The following is a 21,365-nucleotide window of genomic DNA, read 5'->3' on the forward strand; positions in this document are numbered from 1 at the left end:
ATTATTAATCAAGTCTTTTAAATTATATAACTATAAAATAATTTTAATTTTTACTTAAAATATCTATTTAACCTCATTTTATCTTTTATTTTTTCAATAACAGTATTTTTCAGGTCTCACGGCGGACCTATGGCTCTATCACCTCTATCATCGCTGAATATGATTCCGAAGACTCCGTCGGAGTATCTATCCTTCGCGTTAGGGTTTCTGCTTTGTGCCACAGTCCCTTTCGTTCACGCGGAGTCATCCACGTGCTTGACAGTCTACAAGAATGGCGGTGCTCCGGCGGTGTTTCAGTCTCCAAAATGCCCCCGCTGGAAGCTCTCCGACTACGATTCACCTCCCAAAACCACGGCGCGTTGCCAGATTGCGATGCTCCAAGGCCACAGAAACTCTCAAGAGGATCGCGCTCTCTGCGTCCTCGATGTTCGCATTCCCTTCCCCAGTACGCTGTCCTAACCACCTTCTCTCTTGTATGGTTGTGTTCCGGAAGCTTCTCTGAAGCATTAGTTGTAGTTTTAATTTATCGCGGAACAGGTGTGGACGGGATCAAGGAGGTTGCGGTTGGCATTGTGGCCGTTTTCGACGGTCATAACGGAGCAGAAGCTAGTGAGATGGCATCGAAACTTTTGTTGGAGTATTTTGTTCTGCATACTTATTTTCTCCTAGATGCTGCCTTTTCTGTTATTTCAAAGACATCAACAGGAGCATGGCTTCACAAGAGAGACCGTGATCATGCAAACTTACTGCATAGATGGAAGGAGATTCTAGGTCCAGAATGGCATGGACTGCATTTTGAAAGGTGCTTTATGTCTTGTTTTTAATTTTTGCTTATATCAACAGTTTCAAGTTACTAAAACTGAAATACCAGTATTCTTGTGGATAATTCTAAATGTCTAATTTAGTCATCGGTTAGTAGTATTCTCTTCTAACATTTGGTTTTTGGCGCTTTGGAGTTGCTTCCTTGTTTTACAAGTCAGTAAGCTATGTGTTCTTAATCGCATTTAAAATTTTACCTACCTTTTTGTTTCTGTCAGTTGTATGCCAATCTCAACTTGGAACAATTTTCCAGGTTTCAGAATACATTTTCTCCAAATTTTGATGATTCTTTTCACTTGGAAATTTTGAAGGAAGCGTTGTTGAGGGCAGTCCATGACATTGATGCTAAATTTTCTGAGGTAAGTTCGACTATTTGCTCATTTGCAAAGCTTTAGACATCCTTTTTCATATTGTTGTATTGACATCTTGAATTTGAACTACGCAGGAAGCGTCTAGAAATAATTTTCACTCTGGATCAACAGCTACCATTGTTTTGGTAGCGGATGATAAAATTTTGGTTGCCAATATGGGAGACTCTAAGGCCATATTGTGCTCTAAAAATTTTCAGTCTCCCAAAGAGGCTAAAGGTGAGAATTTTTAAGGTATAATGGCATAATTGAAATATCATATATTATTCTGTTGCGCTTGTTGGTTGTTACAGGGAAACAAGGTTACTTTTCATTTTGGTGAAACATGACTAAAAGGTTTTTAATTATAGTTCCTTGTGATTTGTAGACTTATTATTAAAGCTATATAGACAGAAAGAGCATGATGGTTCTGTTTCTATGTGGGATCGTGAAAAGTACAAACTGGCTTCATCCCATGGTCTCACTCATTTTGCAGTAAAGGAATTGACCAGTGATCATCATCCAGATAGAGTTGATGAAAGAAATCGGGTGGAAACAGCTGGAGGTCAAGTTCAAAATTGGGGTGGTGTGCCTCGCATAAATGGTCAGCTGGCTATTACACGGGCTATCGGTGACCTACCCTTTAAACGGTAGGTTCAGTGCCAATTCTTTATATAACCCAAGCTTATTGCTAAAGCATGTGCATATTATAGGTAGCAGCTTTGAATCATGTGCAAATGATTTTGGTTCCATGCTTCATATTATGGAAATAACTTTGCCTATGATTTCATAGCCAGTCTGAAACTTTGTTGAAGGTGGAGGACCATGTTGCAAGGCCATCCATAGCATAAAACTTGTTGAAATTGCATATATAGTTCATATTGTAAACCAACTCTTTTTCTATATTAAAAATTAAAACTCGAATTTTAGCAAGTACGGTGGACCCATGCTCTTCATAGGTATGATGTGTGGATACTATCCAATACACCCGATACATTTATTTTAAAAATAATAAGATACAATACGTGATACATGCATATTGAAAAGTGTACAATAATTCTTACAAACATGATAAATATATTATTGTTATTATGTGAATCCAAATTAAAATCATATGTATTGAAGTTGTTAACATAAAAAATTATAAAATATTGTTATCATAAAAGTACTACTGCTTTATAGATTAAATACTTCATTGATAAGCACGGTAAAATATTGGACACGGATACTTAACCGAAATTGGGACTGTTTTTTCATAATATAAAATTATTACTTGGAATAATAATGCGTTTCTTGTAATGAATTGTTTGCAGTTATGGCGTTATATCTGCACCAGAAGTGACTGATTGGCAGCCTCTGACTGCTAATGATAGCTATTTGGTGGTAGCATCGGATGGTGTATTTGAGAAGACAAGCTTGCAGGATGTCTGTGATTTGTTGTGGGAACTGCACAGTTACAGTAACATGAGATCAGAGTGCGCCCATTCTTCCTATTCGTTGGCAGATTTAATTGTTAATAATGCCTTAAAAAAGGGCAGTATGGACAATGTGGCAGCCATTGTCATTCCTCTGGAGTCTGTCAAATCCTCTGCAAACTCGCCTAGGGGAAGTTATATTGGAAAGAGGGATGCTGGTTTCCCATTTGGTGTGCAAGAATCTTCCTTCAAAAGCTCAGGTATATATTATGTTGGTTTGGGTTAGTCGTATCGTATGAAGGAAAACTGCATTTTCCACCATTTGTTTGGGAAAAAATTGGAAATGAAAGGAAATAAAACAGATGGGGCCAAAATATTTTTTTTTAGATCTACATATTTACCCATACACTAAATTGCTCACTATTGTAATAAAAAGGTGTTTTATTATGTGAGTTTAACGATATTGTATTGTTTGGGTGAGAGAAGTAGGAAGGAAACTGCATTTTCCACCATTTTTTCACGGAAAAAATTTGGAAATCGAAGGAAGATAGACTGGGTCTGCAAAAATTATCTTTTTAAGTTGACAAATTTAACCACATGGACAACTACTTGCTATTGTGATAAAAGGATCTAAAATTAGCTACGTATTTTTATGTGGTTTAAAATTCGTAAGGTAATTCTTTTGTAGTTGCTAATCACTAATGTTCTTTATTTTATTAAAAGTTTAAATGCTAACCACTAAAAATGAATTCTCTTGTGTGGATTTCTATAGTTGCCCTGCTCTGATATTTTGGTTATCTTTAGTTTGTGCTTAAATGTCTGAAGAAAGTCTAAGTGGCATGCAATAACATATGAAGTTACATACATAAAGCATGTATTGGGTATATTTGCTTGAGCTAAACTGTAGATAATGTTTTACAAACTATCTTTTCCTTTGCATTTCATTGTAGCAAATGCTGGTGTCATTAATAATTTCAATGAATAAATTTAGAATTTGCTATTTCATGTATTTTTTGCTCTGATAACTTAAACAATTGATGAATAAAATTTGGTTATTCCTGTATTTAGCTTCCACTAATTTATTATTTGGAACTTCCTCAGGTAATGGCATCTTGTCTGACCTTATGCACTTGGAGCACCCTCATCTGGTAGATACCAAGTTGAAGCGAATATTGGTACGGCCAAAAGCCATGGAAATTTATTATTGTCAATTTCTTCCATACTTTGTTTGGTTTTCTCATAAATTGTATCCTAATGGATTAATTGATTATTCTGAAAACACTAATAGAATTTTCAATTTATAAGTTAATTGTGATTAGTGTCAAAGTTTGATGATTCTTGTGCTGTGTTTCTTAAAATGTAATTGAGTCCATTGTGGAGCTGTGATTTTGTGATATTGTTGTTGGATGGGGAACTTTGTGTTAAACATGGGAATGTTTATATGCTTGGAATTGAATGAAGAGGACCAACCTGCTTTACTGCATTTCTTGGAATTTCAGCCATTATTTGTTCTGAGGGACTTGAATCGTCAATCCTCATGCCTTATGACCAATCTGATCACCGAATGCTGTATTGCGAACAGATGGAAAAATTGCAACTAAAAGGGAGGTGTAGTACTATTATGGTTCATTGATAGTATTTTACTTGGGCTGAGGAGATATAAGCTCTGTACCCTTGAGACTGGAGTTTTTATTGACATAAGTTGATTTATCAATTTCTCACTCCTTTTTTTTTTTTTGGGGTGAGATATGCTAAAATATCTCCCACACGGTCACACAAGGGTGATACTAGTTAAATACATTACTATTTTTTTTTTCTGCTTTTAAAGTTTGATCCTTAGTATTGAAATGCACGTTGAGAGTAAGTTTCCCTCCTTCTAGGTATACTGATTTATTCTCTTAATAAAGTTTTAGAATTTGGGCTTAAGGCCTAATTTAATCTTGCACAACCGACATGTAATGTAGACATTGTATTTAACCCATATCTTTCTAGTGTCTTAAAACATTTCTAGAATTTGGGTTTAACGTCTATCGCAACCTCATAAATCTAACGTACTTTACATCATATATATATATATATATATATATATATATATATATATATATATATATATATAGTATATATTTGATGTGGGACTCTATAGGCTGCCTTGGGTAGGTGACCACAACATTTTCAAAACTCCCTTTCATGCATGGGACTACTATCCTAGAGCATAATGATTATAAAGTGGCCTCACAATGAATCTAGGATAGGTTTTAAAGTTATTTCAAAATTTGGGTTTAGATCCAATCTAAATCCATCAAAACTAATTTGTAAAGTGATCGCTATCCAAGCTTTCTAAGCTATATCTTTGATGGATGTGGATCATCCTTAAGAATAATGAGGTTGGTATTAAGGTGGGCCATGATTGACCATAATTAAGGCAGCTTTCCAACATAAATCATTACTTCGTTTTAAAACAAAAATATCATATCAAAATCAATCCATATAATTGAATACCTCTGGATTTTTATGACAGGTTGAAGTGAAAGATGCTGATTTTGGCTGCTTTTATTTAGCTGAAAATCTTGATGAACCAGAGGACTCCAAGCGAATTGCCAAAAAAGTTGACTGGGACGACTATTTGTATGAACTACCTCCGCCTCCACCAGATTCCCTTTCTCATCATCCCGGTAAGCAAAGATGTTATTATGTTGCATTTGCTTATAGTTAAATTTTGGTCTATCGGTTGACAATCAAATGTGTTGGTTTGTCTCTTGTCAGCTTCAGGGGGTCTTGTCGATTTATACAATAACCAAAACTTTTGCTTTGACTATGGTCCAACTATTAATGAAGCTGAAGACCGGTGCATAAATCCTGAAGGCTTTGCTAGTTTCATTGGTCTTCTTGAATCAATTCCTTTGCATGATAATGATTCCAGAAATGGGTCTTCTGATTATTCAATGCCTGATTTGAGGTAATTTAATCTACTTTGAATTCCTATACGTTCATTAATCGAGAGGACAACATAGTTCTTAGTCTGGTGAAAAGTGCAATTTTAAATTCATAAAATTTTAGAATTCCCCTTGCTTTAATCTTACATGGATGGTCATTGTTGGAAATTATAGCATTTAATGTTTATTATTGTTGAAGATCCCACATCGACTAGAGGTAGGTGGCAAATCGCACCAGGTTTGCACTCCACCCTTAGTTGATATGAAATGTCCAACACATCTTATGTCAAGGAATGAAAATCTAGTTGATATGAAATGTCCAACTCATCTCATGTCAAGGAATGAATATCTTGAACGTGAGATCTGATATTTGTGGGTGGTATAATAAGAGCCCAACAGTGGGTGAGACATTAATCTTAATGAATTTGAGTAGGGTAGGCTTTAAATGATTTTGATATCATCTACAAATATCTAATTTTAAGCTATAGATGTTCATTCTTAGGTGCGAGTGTAATGACCCTACTTTGGAGTTACATTACTACTAATCACTATAGATATATACGTATACAAAATATCTACATCAAAGAATCTTCCTCAACCCCTTACTTCTACTCCATCATGAAACATCTTCTACTTCCGTGTTATGTGTAACATGATCATTGTAGGTGGATACCACATTCTGAAACACAAGGTAAACTAGCATATTTAAAAGATTAGAGTTCAATTTATAACGAACATTTTAGAGTACATCTCATCAAAACACAACATCATTGTGTGGATCACACATATATCTCTACTAACACTATACATCTACTTTCAGAAGACTCATGCATTGAATTGGACTCAAAGATTTGGTATTTGTCATAGTAAATTTTTACAAAACCACTTGACACTCTACTCAGTTTCACATCTAAGGACCTAAGTCCTCTTCATATGATAGGGTTTATTCCAAATAACTTGCTTGACTCGGCTAGCAACTACCACCCGTTAGAGCTGAAATCCACATTTTCACTGTCCTCGCTCAATGTTCCAACCACCTTGAGCTCTTTGGATTTTTCTTGAACGTTTTTGCTTAGCTATTGTTCTGCTCACCCAATGACCAAACCCCCAAGAGCCAATTCTACTAGGCTCGCCCAATGAGTTTTGTCTTGACTAGTGGATGAAAAAAGCCTTGAGCTCTTTGGAATCTCAATTTTTCATTTTTTCCTAGCAGTTGGTTGACTCTTAGTGAGTCTGCATAAAATTACAAATCTAATAGATATATCTGTTGTCTCAATTGGTTCCTACATGTGTTTTTAACTCTTTTTTACAAGCCATAAAAGGCACAAATCAGTTCAAAAATAGATCATCATGAGCCAATTAGTCTAAACTAATATACATATCCTAAAATTGTTCCTTAGTAACACATATTCATTCAACTCACACCATAAACTGACATTCAACAAAACAACCAAGAATACTACTTGCTCTCTCTCATCTCAAATATACTACACATCAAATAATCAGTCATGAGAGTACAAAATAATTAAAGTAAATAGCTAGCTTCCTTTACCTGAACTTATGCTTCTCACTAACAAAGCTCTAAGGACTCTAAACCTCACATGATGCTCTACTTGAATATAGAAAACTCATATCTAAACACATCCTAACAATTGTAGTCAAACAAAGATTTATTTTGAGTCCCCTAAAGCCACATGTAAAGCACTTAAGATTTAAGATGGATAAAAATATATTCTTGAGGGCTTAACGATCCCTCTCATTATCTTCTATTTATAATGAAAATCACAAGAGTACATGGAACACCAAGAGTCTGCACTAGACTACTAGGTACAAAACTAGGTACAACTCATTAATTTTCTGCAGACTAGCCTAAATGATAATACCTATATGTAATGATTCTAACACTCCCCCTCAAGCTGGAGCATACAGATTGTATGTACCAAGCTTGGAACAAATAAACTCAATCCGAGGTCCCCTCAATGACTTAGTCAACACATTTGCGAGTTGGTCATTTAATCCAACAAACTCGGTAAATATTTTTTTTGACAATAACTTTTCCCGAACAAAATGACAATCAATCTCTATATGTTTAGTTCTTTCATGAAACACTAGATTTGATGCAATGTGAAGGGCAACTTGGTTATCACAATACATCTTCATACTCTGAATGTCACAGAAGTTAAGCTCTTGAAGGAACTGCTTCACCCATATAAGTTCACATGTTAGTGATGCCATTGTCCTATATTCAGCTTCAACTGTTGATTGAGCCACTACATTTTGTTTCTTACTTTTCCATGAGATAATGCTTCCTCCAAGGAAAACACAATATCCAGTAGTAGATCGTCTATCAATAGGAGAACCTGCCCAATCAACATCACAATATCTTGATACCTGAAGGCTTCTTTTCTCTTCATATAACAACCCTTGCCCGGGAGCCTTCTTTAAATACCTTAGGATTCGAATGATAGCATTCCAATGGCCAACACATGGAGCTTGCATGAACTGACTAACCACTCCAACAACAAAAGATAGATCCGACCTTGTAATAGTGAGATAGATTAGTTTTCCAACAAGTCTCCTATATCTCTTCGAGTCAGAAAATAACTCTCCTTCTTCGGTTGTTAATTTTTGATTTGGGTCCATAGGACTATCAACCGGTCTAAAATCAATCATGTTTGTTTCTTGCAAAATATCTAGGGCATACTTCCTTTGGGAGATTACAACTCCATCTTTTGACTGAGCTACTTCAATGCCTAAGTAATATTTGAGGCTTCCAAGATCCTTGGTTTGGAAATGTCTACACAAGTACTCCTTCAATTAAGATATTCCAGCAGTATCATTTCTTGTAATAACTATATCATCAACATATATGATCAAGTAAACACATTTCCTAAGAGACGAATGATAATAAAAGACTGAATGATCTGCTTCACTGCGTTTTAACCCAAATTTTTGAACAATGGAGTTGAACTTTCCAAACCAAGCATGTGGAGATTGCTTGAGTCCATATAGAGATTGGTTCAATTTACAAACCATACCAGGCTCCCCCTGAGCGACAAATCGAGGAGGTTACTCCATATAAACCTCTTTCTCAAGATCACTATGGAGAAAGGCATTTTTGATATCAACTGAGGAAGTGGCCAATGACGAATGGCTGCCATGGCGAAGAACAAGCTAATGGTAGTCATCTTGGCCATGGGAGAAAAGGTGTAACAATAATCAAGACCATAAACCTGAGTGTACCCTTTTGCAACCAGCCGAGCTTTGAGCCTATCAATGTCACCATTAGGGCCGACTTTAATTGCATATACCCATCGACAACCAACAACCTTTTTGCTTGGGGGAAGTGGCACAAGCTCCCAAGTATTACTGTGGTCAAGAGCTTGCATTTCTTCAATCATGGCTGTCGCCATCTAGGATGATCAAGTGCTTCTTTCACATTTTTAGGTATAACCACAGGAGATACTGAGGATAAAAGGGAATAAAAGGAGAGCGACACTCTGTGATAGCTAAGAAAATTATAAATGGGATGAGGGTTTCGAGTGGAACGAGTACCTTTTTTGAGAGCAATGGGCCAACCAGAATCAACTTCACTAGGAGGTGCGACAGGAGATGGTGACAGAGAAGAATTTGAAGGAGGAGATCCATCATTTTCTGGGAGAGGACTGCCCACGAGGATACTGTGTTGGGAGATATCAATATGTGGAGAGGAAGGTTCGGGAGGACTTTGAGCATGACTTGAATTGACAGGGACATTGGAGATATTGGACTCAACCACTAGAAGAGGAAGGACCTATTGGAGGATATGAACATCTTGAATAGATGGAGAGAAGAAAGGTGTCTGTTCAAAGAATGTGACATTGACAGACATGTAGTACTTCCGGGTTTCAGGAGAGTAACCCCTATACCCTTTTTGAAGCCGAGAATAACCCAAAAAGACACACTTGATTGCACGAGCGGAGAGCTTGTCTAGCCCTGGAGACATGCTGTGAACAAAACAAACACAACCAAAAACTCGAGGAGGGGTGTAAAAGAGAGGATCATTGGGAAAAAGAATGGAGAAAGGGACTTTATTATTGAGAGAGGAGGAGGGCATCCTATTAATAAGAAAACATGCAGTTAAGATGACATCCCCCCAGTGATGAAGGAATATGGGCACCAAGCAAAAGGATACGAGTAGTTTCAACCAAGTGTCTATTTTTTCTTTCGGCTATACCATTTTGCTGGGGTGTATGAGGACAAGTGGACTGATGCAAAATACCATGAGAGCTAAGGATTGCAGAAAAAGAGGATGAGAAATACTCTTTAGCATTATCACTTCTTAAGATTTTAATCACTTGACCAAATTGCTTCTCGATTTCATTCAAAAAAGAGGTGAAGATGGGTAACAATTCAGAGCGATCTTTCATTAGATAAACCCAAGTACATCTAGAATACTCATCAATAAATGTAACAAAATACCTAAAACCAAAAGAAGAGACACGACTAGGTCCCAGACATCAGAGTGAATGGTAGAAAAACTAGAAGTACACATTGATTGAGACCTTTTAGGAAAGACAAATCTAACATGTTTTCCTAGTTGACAAGACTCACATTCTAAAGTCTAAAGACCACTAAGTTTAGGACACATCTTTTTTAACTTTGACAAGTGAGGATGGCCAAACCGATCATGTAACACATTAGGGGGAAGAGGTGCAACATAGGATACCCGTGGACGAGATCCAAAATGTTATAAACCTCCAGCTTCATATCCTTCTCCAATCTGTCTCCCTGAGCCACGCTCTTGTATAACAAAAGATTTTGAATCAAAGGTTATTGAACAATGTAACATTTTGGTTAACTGACTTAAGGAAATTAAATTGAATGGACAGTTAGGGACAAAAAGAACANATTTCAGAGTGAGAGAGGGAGACAGGGAGACTTGATCGACTCCCTTTGAACAAGTTTTAGAGCCATTTGCAAGGGTAATGAAATGGGGTTTTTCTTGGAGGGAAAGGGTTGAGAACAATGAGGTATTACTAGAGATGTGATCAGAAGCACCCGAGTCCATTACCCATGAATTGGGACCTTCCATGGATTAAGAAATGCAGGCTGTGGACGTACTTGGGGACTGAGATGATTGCGCCAAGCTGTTAGACTTTAATTGCAAATACTCTTGATACTCTTCCTCAGTGAACTTGGAGTTGGAAGTGTGAGTGTCAGCCGTAGAGATATTGGCTGTTTTTGAAGGAAAACCATGCAAGGAGTAGTAGTTTTCTTGGGTGTGACCCACCCTCTTACAATAAGTGCACCGTGGATGTCCTCGACCTCCACGTCCTCCTCCTCTAGTGCCACGTCCTCCTCTTCCTCGTGTGGCAACCATGACAGATGGTTCCAGTGTTTCATGAGCTTCCTGAGATTGAGGCACTGGAACACGAAGAAGACGTGTGGTCAAGGCTTCCAAAAAAGGGATCTCATGGCTTGTCAGGAATTGATCTCTGATGTGATTCAAATCTGGATGCAAAGCACGAAGGATCCTCACCATATAATACTTGTCAAGCTTCTTCTTGATGTCTTCCGAAGATTCCACTTCCAAGAACATTCTCAACTCTTCCACAGCTGCTTGGGCTTCAGTCATGAAGGAGACCATATCATGGTCTGTCATTTTGAGATTTGCAAGCTTGTTTGCTGTATCATAGAGACGTTGAATATCATTAGCATAAATGCTTTGAGCTTTCTTCCAAAACGAGTGACATGTTTTGAAGGCTCTAAGAGATATCAAAAGTCGTGGTTCCACAGGTTGCCACAATAGGGCACCCAACTGGAAATCTGCTTGTTTCCATTGTTCAACTTTTTCAGAAGGTACTTGGCTTCCATTCTGCTCAAGGTGGTCATAATGGCCTTGACCGAGGAACCACATTTCCACAGCTGTGGACCAAGACAGATAATTTTTCCCGTTTAGTTTTTCCGAAGTGATCGAGGGACTTTCTGAGAAGGAAATGACACTTCTAGACACCATTCTGGATAAAAAAAGAAACAGAGGAGGAACCGTGAGAGAGGAGGAACCAGAAAACCTGGAGGGTTTCTTAGGGTTTTCTACAAGGGGAGCTTCTGGACTTCACTGAAGCATGGTTTTGAGGGGCAGAACAGAGAGAGGAGGCCTAGGCGACAGCTATGGAGGTGACGCGGCGACTTTCTGGTGAGCAGAGGGCGGTGCGTGGATAGGATGCGCCTGTTCGCAGCGCACAAAGAGGTTGCGCGTGGCGGAATGTGGAGGAGAATCAGGCGAACCCACCGGTGGGGTTGGCTGTCGCGTGAAGAGGCGAACTTGATCCAGTGGTCACTGGACGGAACAGTGACGACAGCCGCAGCGGACAGCGGCGGACAACGGTGGACAACAGCAGACAGATGCGAGATGGCAGACAACCAAGTTGAAGAACTTCAAACTGTAGTTGACAACTGCAGATAGTGGCGAGACAGCCGTAGACAACGGCAAATGGCACCGGACAGATGCAAACAGTAGTGACAGTGCTGGTGGACAACCCAGGACGGAAACCAGAGTAGGATGAACCTGCTCTTTTACCAACTTAAGATTTAAGACTGATAAAAATATATTCTTGAGGGCTTAATGATCTCTCTCATTATCTTCTATTTATAATGAAAATCACAAGAGTACATGGAACACCAAGAGTATGCACTAGACTACTAGGTACAAAACTAGGTACAAAACTAGGTACAAAACTAGGTACAACTCATTAATCTTCTGAAGACTAGCCTAAATGATGATACCTATATGTAATGATTCTAACAAAAGCCAACCAGCGCTAGCATGCAAAACTACTAAAAATTGACTCAAGAGAAGGGATGCAAATGAACTTACTCAAAATGAAATTTTGATTTGCTATAATTGTAGTTCTATATGTCAAAATTCATATGGTGGAGTCTGATCTTCAAATAGGCATGTAGGTTTGTTAGAAAATTAGAGAGTGTAGAAGAAAAAAAAGGAGCACTTTTTGAGTGACGATAATTTTTATAAAATGACATTCAGTTTACTAATTTTATATTTATAGCTCGAGCTTTTGAATAATAAAATAATTGAGTGTTATTTCTAAAATCTATTTCTACTCTTAGGTATTTCTAGATTCTTAGAATGAGAGGATGTGTTAGAGATCCCACATCGATTAGGGGATAGGGTATAAATCTCACATTACAAGTCATATTTAGTTATTCATGAAGAGTATTGAGTGTTGGTCAATGTGCTTGGGTAGTTGCCAAACTGCCACTGTGGCGCTGCTGTTGTCGGAAGCGTCATCAAAAGTGTTGCCCCGTGAACTCATCCCCTCTCAAATAAGGAGTTTCTTCTTCCAAGCGTCAAATAGAAAATCTGGAGCAACAACCACTACAACTCCTCGCCTCCACTAGGGCGTAACTGGTGATGCTACCCCACTTAAAGACGTTGTTGCCGGCATTGGTGCTATATGTGCCACCGGGAGTCACTAGCATTGTCAGAACTCCTCTAAACGCATGGAGACCCTCTTCTCCCTCTCCAAAGCGCAAGGGGTTTTGTACCAGATCTCGATGATCACTCCTCTCACCTATGCAGAGGCTTGAGAGAGCCACCATGATTCACCCATAGGGTTCCAAGCATCACCATCACTTCATCGTTTGTGCCAATAGATAGGGGTCACCAACACTCACATGCCTGAACACGAAATCGAGGCTATATAAAAAATGTTGAAATTGGAAGGTGAGGATGGAGATCAGTCTGTGTTGAACATACTCCTGATGGATGGTTGGGCCATGTGTGTGTATTTTTGTTGGGTGAATGGAAGAATAGAGAGTAGTGTGAGACGTGAGTGATGGAGTGAGATGGTGTAGAGAAAAATGATTTATGGAGGTGCTGGAAGATAAGGGTTGATTGTGTGAGTGGGTTTTTTTTTTTTTGGAACCAGAACGAGGACGACAACCTCTTCTGTGAAACCTTGCACCTTCAAATGTTAGGGCAACCACAATCCCTAAAAGTGGGACAACAAACACGTCATCTACACTGCCTTTTAAGAAGAAATGACATGTTTCAGACATATTTCCGCCCCATCAAGTCCGAATGTCGTTTCACAAAACTTAGGTCTAATTCTTACACATTTTCAAAGATAGGGTCCCAAATGAGTCAAATCAAAATATGGGAACCTACTTGAGGTTTTCAAAGAAATACGTGAACCAACTGAATATTTGAACCTTTAGGAAAAATGGATAGCCTATTCTAGGAAACAAATCCTTGAGATTGCAGGATTTATATGCTAATAATAAAACCCAAATACAGCCAATATATAGAATTATAACCAATAGGATTAAAATCTAAAACATCCTGAAAGATATTGACAGAATAAAATGTAAAACTTCCTAAAATATCTCGACAACCTTGTATCTTTTACCCTTTTCATAATAATAAATCAGCTTATTGGTTTTCCTGTCAATAATCATTCTAATTATTAATAAATAAATTTTCTAAGTTATACTCGAGAATATTCAGAATTTTTCCTACCCATTTTTTCAGTATACTGTCATAGTGGCCATTATGATTCATGTATTGTGTTCTTATGAATTTGATGGTGGCAATGTTTTTCTTTAGCCCAACAATTAATCAAAATTTTGTTTTGGTGTATAGGTATGTGTTGAAGAAGAGTTTCGGACGTGGGTCATTTGGTGAAGTGTGGTTGGCTTTTCATTGGAATTGTTATCAAGATAGTAATGTTGAAAAAGAGAACAGGGATGATACAAATACAACCAACAACACAACGGCTTCTGATTGTCAGAATGGTCCTTCTAATTACACCCTGTACATCTTGAAACGTATAATGGTAATAAGATTGAGTGATGTTCAACTGCTTTTACCAGCTTCATTGCATTAGGATCTCGGTGTCTATGCATTGTGAGAACGGAGTTTATACCTATTTTTCTTTTGTGAATTGACATAATTAACAAGCAATATGTCTGCTGCCTTATTTAATCAATTGATGGAAATCTGGTTGGAGGTTTCTTAGAAGGGAGGGTCTTACATTCAGGCTTGAAGATGCAAGAAAAATTGCAGCTAGCTAAGCTTCTAAAAAATGGTTTATTGGATGGTTCCTAGATTCTTTATGGTTCGTTTTGGTTTCTGTAGGGAGGATGGTGTATGCTTGTATACTAGCTTAGGGAGGTTCTTTTATGTTTTAGGATGCATTTTGGTTAGAATGTTGGAGAGCTTCTTGAAATAATTGTGGAAGCTATATTATAGAAGGGTGGTTTTGGTTGTCTTTTTAAAATTCTAACAATGGGGTGATGTTGTGGTTGTATAAAGGGTTGCAACAAGCTAGGATAGGTGAATTATAAGTGAGATTTGGGTGGTGTAAGGGAGGATAGTCGAAGCTATGGTTGGGAAAGGTTTGAAGGTGTTTCTTTGTTTTCTTGGAGAAACATAAGATTGGACGAGTTTTGTGAGAGTTCTCTTTAGGATTTTTTGATGTTATTGAATATAATAAAATTAGGTGTAGGATTAATCTCCCTTATGTCTAAAATACATATAGGGTAACATATTTATAGTGAAGAATGATACAAGTATATATGGAAACCAAACACAAATATAAACAATATCTACCAATATGGTAAATAGAAAATATTGTTAAAAAACAATATGAACAATATCTACCAATATCAAACAATATCAAAAGTCTATGTTTTCTTAATTAACATAAAACACATTATATTTAACACTCCCCTCAAGCTAGTGCATATAAATTGTATGTATCAAGTTTATTATAAATATAATCAATTATTGGTCCCCTTAAAGACTTAGTAGTGAAAATATCTGCTAATTGATTGATTGAGAATGAACTCATTCTTGATGTCTCTTAGATACAACCTTCTCTCAAATGAAATGATAGTCAATTTTAATGTGTTTGGTTCTTTCATGAAAACCAAGATTAGGACTAATATGAAGAGTCGCCTGATCGTCAGATATAAGTACGTTTGAGTGACATCTCCAAATTGTAACTTTGTAAGCAATTGCTTAAGCCAAACAAAGTGGTTGAGGCCATAACTCTATATTCTTTTTTTGTACTAGATCTTGCTACATTTGTTTCTTGCTTTTAATACCTAGAGGTAGATCAACTATTAGAAGGAGATTCTACCCAATCAACATCTCAATCGCAAGCTACTTTTGTATTGTTATTGAAACCATATAACTCCTTTTCCAGGAGATTATTTAATGTACCTTAATATATGGATGACTACATTCCAATGATCTTCACATAGGAAATTGAGAAATTGGTTCACCACACTAAGTGCAAAGGAAATGTCAAGACGAGTAACTGTAAGACCAACAAAAGATGTACTTGTGCGTGCAATAGTGGTACTAGAGAGTTGATGATCCTCACACCATTTAAGAAATTCATTAAAGAGAGCAAATTTATCGACATTATTAGATTAAGGAGGGTCCACAATAGATGATTGTGAGGGGTATCAGTCTAAGCAATAGCAACAACGCGAGGAGAATGACCATGTAATGCATAATACTTGTGAATCTTGTAGCCTAGCTTGCCACAATGATCACACTTCTGACACTTTTTTCTTGACTTGGGAGAGCGGTTGCGATCATCACGTTGAGATGCCAAAGCAGAGGATCAGTAGAAACAATTGTATCATTGATAGGTTTACTTGACACACACAAAAGGGTGGACCAAGTAGAAGTAAAATTGGGTATAATAGGGGAACCTAAAATTTGATCACGAACATGAAAATATTTATTAGCAAGTTTGTGTAAAGCCAATACCATGAAGAACTTTAACCGTTGTTCTATATCTTGGGGTGGAGTACAGGCAGGAGGTGAAGCCTCATTAAATTCATGAAAAAGAGCATGGATCTTACCCAAATAATCAGCCATAGAGTCTTGATTTTCAAGAGCAACAACATTGAAAAGATTGTGACAAACACCATAAAGACGTCGAGTATCATTGGTGTATAATAATTTGGTTTGTTCATAGACTTCCAAGCATGTGTTGTAGGCACGAAACATTTGTTTCAAAGAAGATTTGATGGTATTCTTAAGAACCATACACAATTGAGCATCACTTCTCTTCCAACAGGAAAAATCACCGGAAGCAATATCAATCACCTTTTTAGTAAGAAGATCAAGATACTCCTAACTCAAGCCAAAGTTTAATGTCTGACGTCCAAGCCACATAATTAATGCCATCTACCTTATCAATGAGCAAGTGCACATTGACATAGTTAGTAAAGACTTACTGGTCAAACACATTGGTGGCAGAAGAGATATCGAGAGGCACATTTGTAGAAGAGAGAGAGAAACCCTAAAACACCAAGGTTCTCCAATCATGGTAATAAGCACAAATCTTGAAAGAGGAGGAGGCGACTTCAACGTAGTTAATCGTTGCCCCAATGGTACGATCCTATCCAGGAAAAAGTATGATCGTTTTTTAATTTGATTCCTCCCATAAGATAAACAAAGGAAATCAAAAGAACGCGGAAATAAGACAAAGATAGAGATAACACAATCTAGCATATTGATGAGTCAATGAAGATTTTGCCACAAAGATCTCAATCTTGGATAAGAACTTGACAAGAACCAATAAAATCCTGTCAATGAATTCAAAATTAAAATATTGACTATCAAAAGCTTTAAGCTCTATATACAATATTGAATATAATAAAACTAGGTAAAGGATTAATCTCCCTTGTGTCTAAAACACAGAGTAATATATTTATAATGAAGAATGATACAAGTATATATATGGTAACCAAGCATAAATATGGTAAATAGAAGATTTTGTTAAAAAACAATATCAACAATATCTACCAATATCAAACAATATAAAAAGTCTATGTTTCCCTAATTAACATAAAACACAATATATCTAACAGATGTTATTGGAAAGCTGAAGGGATGCAAACACAAGGGATGAAATCTTGACGAGAACACAATTGAACAACACAAGAAATGGAATAGAAAAAATATGGAAGATAGACACATGATGAATGGTAAAAGGATAAGGTAGGGTGATGATTACCTCATCAAATATACACAACGATGGAGGTTGGCTATGACCCTTGAAGGTCCCTTGGCACACTTCTTGGTGGCTTTAAGAAGGCAAGAAAAAGAGAGGTCACTTGGGACAAGTCAACTGAGCAAGCAACACTCTCACAAAAGAAACACAAAAAAAACTTTAAAGGCACTCTTTTCTGATTTCTATTCCATGAGTGATTTTACAAGGCATGTATGGTCTCCTTTTATAGGACAAGGAGCCACGTTCTATCTAGTCTAAATGGAGATCTTAGACTACTTTTTAGGGTTAGTTATTCTAACCTAGGTTGGCTTTATAATAATATTCAATTAATCTAGCTAACCTATACCTCTTTTCTGGATATTGCCTTGTGGAACTTCCTACTATATTTTTTTCATTTTTTTTTTTATTTTGATTTGTCTTTGTTGTAATTAGAGAAGATATTTTTAGAATCTTCTTAATTAGAGAAAATAATATATAATCTTCTATTTTATTTTGTTTACTTAGTTTTCCTATTTCCCTTTTTAGGAGAATTAGATTGTTACAAATAGAGGATGAGAATGTATTTTTTACGATTCTAAATAATAAATCAGTCCTATTTTCGACTTGGTATCAGAGCTCCTGTTCTTGGGGCTTTGTTCCGCTGTTGTCGTTGCCGGTTGAGGTCATTGATAAGGCAGAAAGGTGCGCCCAACATCGACGATCACAATGCCGAAAGTCGCTCCGTGAGAGGAGCCGTCACAAGCCGCCACACGCCTCCACCGTCGTCGGTGCATGTAGCCCACTCGCCCATCCCGGCGAGACCCACTCGCCGCGTCGCCACATACAGGGTCACCGAAGCCTCTTGAGTTTGTTCCTGGGGTCAGTGACGACCCGTTCGGCCTATATTTGAGTAGATCTGATTTTAAGTTCTGCTCCTTTTTCTCCATGTGACACACTCGCTGGCGCTGGCACAAACAGAGTCGTCAAAGCCTCCTGAGTCTGTTCCTAAGGTTGCTGACGACCCGTTTGGCCTATATTTGAGTAGATCTGAGCTTTTAAGTTCTGCTCCTTTTTTTCTCGGTGTGATCCATACGCCGTCATCGTCTTGGAAAAGGTCATCGAAGACTCCTGGTTGCGTTCTATGGGATGTCTGAAGTAAAATTTATTCCTTTGTGCCTTCATTAAAAAAGGATCTCGAGCACTTGAAAGCAATGGTTGAATTAATGAGTAAGCCCTCTCGATCATGTACTCTGTCCATAAAAGGTAAGATTTTTCTCAATACTGTTGGTCAAATTTCTGAAGTTATTTGGATCCTTGATTCGGGTGCAACTGATCATATGACACCTTTTAGTGTGTCTTTCGACTTATATGGTAAAAGAAATAAAGAACAACTTATTACAGTTGTGAATGGTTAGGGTATACTTATATGTGGCTCTAGGAATATAATTTTGGACTCATCTATTGTACTGAAGGATGTTTTACATGTTCCTCAATCAGCTAATAGTCTTATCTCTATGCAAAAACTCACAAAGGATTTAAATTGTTCAGTAACATTTTTTCCAACTTATTGTGTTTTTCAGGACCTTGTCACGGGAAAGACAATTTTAACTGCCAAGGAGTAAAGTAGGTTGTATTTTTTAGAGTTTGATGACCAAACCAACACAAAAAACATTAGTCAACAAGCAACATCTGAGACGTGGGCAAAATCCCAAATATGGTTACATCATTCAAGGCTTGGGCATCCTTCCTTTCGTCTTATCAATCCTTATTTCCCCACTTTTTTACCAAAGAGTCTATTGAGTCTTTTAATTGTGATATTTGTCAATTTTCAAAACACCATCATGCATCTTATCCTATTAGTCATAAAAAGAGTATTTCTCCATTTGATTTAATTCACTCTGATGTTTGGGGTCCTGTCATAGATTCTATTTCTGGAGCCAAATGGTTCGTTACCTTTATTGACGATTGTACCAGTGTCACATAGACATACCTTATGAAAAATAAATCCGAAGCTTTTAAAATTTTTGTTAATTTTTTCTATTTTGTCAAAAATCAATTTGGAAAAAATATCAAAAGAATTAGGTCTGATAATGGTACTGAATATGTGAATCATGAATTTCTCCATTTTTTGTCTCATAATGGAATTGTTCATGAACTAACCTATGTTTATACCCCTCAACAAAATGGGGTTGCAGAATGAAAGAATCGTCATTTTCTTGAAGTAACTAGAGCTCTTCTTTTTCAAATGTCTGTTCCAAAAAATTACTGGGAAGAAGCTGTGTTAACTACTGCATATCTTATCAACAGGTTACCCACTCGTATCTTAAATGGCATTAGTCCTGTAGAGTCTCTATTGTCTTTTGTTCCTTCTTCTTCCCTACTAACGAGTCTACCCAGTCGAGCCTTTGGATGTGTTGTTTTTGTTCATTCCCAGAGCTCTTAAATGTGTCTTTATTGGGTATTCTTCTAATAAAAAAAGGTACAAATGTTATCATCCTCAAAGTCTTCACGTCTTTATCACCATGGATGTCACTTTTCATGAAACACAATCCTTTTATGTCAGTCCACCACTTTAGGGGGAGAAAGCATTTGAAGTGGATGAACTCTCCTTGTCATTACCATGTTTGTCTTTGTAGGATGCCCAAGACCTGAGCAATGAAGCTACCATAGTCCATAGTGAGGAAAAAGAGGAAGAAGACATTTTTTGGTAAAAAGTATGAAAGAAGAAAACAACCCACTTCAACTCTGGAACAAGAAGAATTGTCTAATCCGGAGGTGAGGATCCCTGAAGATATCAAGGAGGAGGAGGTAAGTATTACTGACGATTTACCCATTACATTGAGAAAGGAAAGAAGATCATGTGCTAAATATCCTATTTCTCAATATGTTTGCACTAACAATCTCTCTGATAAGCACAAAAGTTTTATTGCTGCCATTGATGCCACAAAAATTCCTACCTTAATCCAGGAGGCCATGAAACTTGAACATTTGAATCGAGCCATGAAAGAAGAGATAAATGCACTAGAAAGAAATTCAACTTGGGAGATTGTTGATAAGCCAAAGAGAGAAGAAGGCAGTAGGGTGTAGATGGATATTCACAGTGAAACATAAGGCAGATGGGACAATAGAAAGATATGAAGCTAGAATGGTGGCAAAAGGATATACCCAAACATATGGGATTGACTATGAGGAGACATTTGCCCCAATGACAAAGATGAATACAGTTCGAGTTATTCTCGCTTTGGCTGCTCATTTTGGATGGGACTTACACTAGCTGGATGTGAAGAATGCCTTTCTTCATGGAAATCTAGAAGAGGAAGTATACATGGAGATTCCCCTAGGCTTTGAAGTGAAAAATGAAAGAAACAAGGTATGCCTCCTGAAGAAAGCATTATATGGGCTTAAACAATCCCCTAGAGCATGGTTTGGAAGATTTACAAAAGCAATGGTTTCCTTGGGATACAGACAAAGCCAAGGAGATCACACTCTATTCATAAAACACTCTTCTACCGGTAAACTCACTCTATTGCTTGTCTATGTGGATGATATGATTATTGTAGATGATGAAACAAAAAAATTGACATTAAAAGATAAATTGGCAGCTCAAATTTAAATGATAGACCTAGGAAAACTCAAATATTTTCTTGGAATAGAGATTGCCTACTCCAAGAACGGAATTTTCATCTCCCAAAGGAAATATGTACTTGATCTCCTCAAAGAAATAGGAAAGCTAGGATGTAGAACCTCAGTCGTTCCTATAGAACAGAACCACAAAATTGGAAGTGAAGAAAGTGCTCTTGTAGAGAAGGCCCAATATCAGAGATTGGTAGGAAA

General features: G+C 37.2%; 1 protein-coding gene across 8 annotated transcripts in view; it reads left to right on the plus strand.

The window, feature by feature from the left end:
- Positions 1-112: 112 nt before the first annotated feature.
- The window catches only part of LOC106771884, a 38,881-nt gene continuing 17,628 nt past the window's right edge, over positions 113-21,365 (plus strand). For 4 of the 8 annotated variants that reach the window (XM_022784608.1, XM_022784609.1, XM_022784614.1 and 1 more), the window contains exons 1-10: positions 113-445; positions 517-802; positions 1,073-1,178; positions 1,265-1,406; positions 1,555-1,816; positions 2,480-2,841; positions 3,683-3,756; positions 5,100-5,253; positions 5,345-5,537; positions 14,159-14,351. In XM_022784608.1, the coding sequence (XP_022640329.1) occupies positions 130-445; positions 517-802; positions 1,073-1,178; positions 1,265-1,406; positions 1,555-1,816; positions 2,480-2,841; positions 3,683-3,756; positions 5,100-5,253; positions 5,345-5,537; positions 14,159-14,351 (2,088 nt within the window). In that variant the 5' untranslated portion in view covers positions 113-129. The remainder of the gene's footprint in view (positions 446-516; positions 803-1,072; positions 1,179-1,264; positions 1,407-1,554; positions 1,817-2,479; positions 2,842-3,682; positions 3,757-5,099; positions 5,254-5,344; positions 5,538-14,158; positions 14,352-21,365) is intronic. The other 4 variants (XM_022784611.1, XM_014657902.2, XM_022784610.1 and 1 more) reach the window with 3 other exon arrangements.

This window comes from Vigna radiata, chromosome 8 (assembly GCF_000741045.1).
Source record: "Vigna radiata var. radiata cultivar VC1973A chromosome 8, Vradiata_ver6, whole genome shotgun sequence".
In the NCBI taxonomy this organism is placed as follows: Eukaryota; Viridiplantae; Streptophyta; class Magnoliopsida; order Fabales; family Fabaceae; genus Vigna; species Vigna radiata.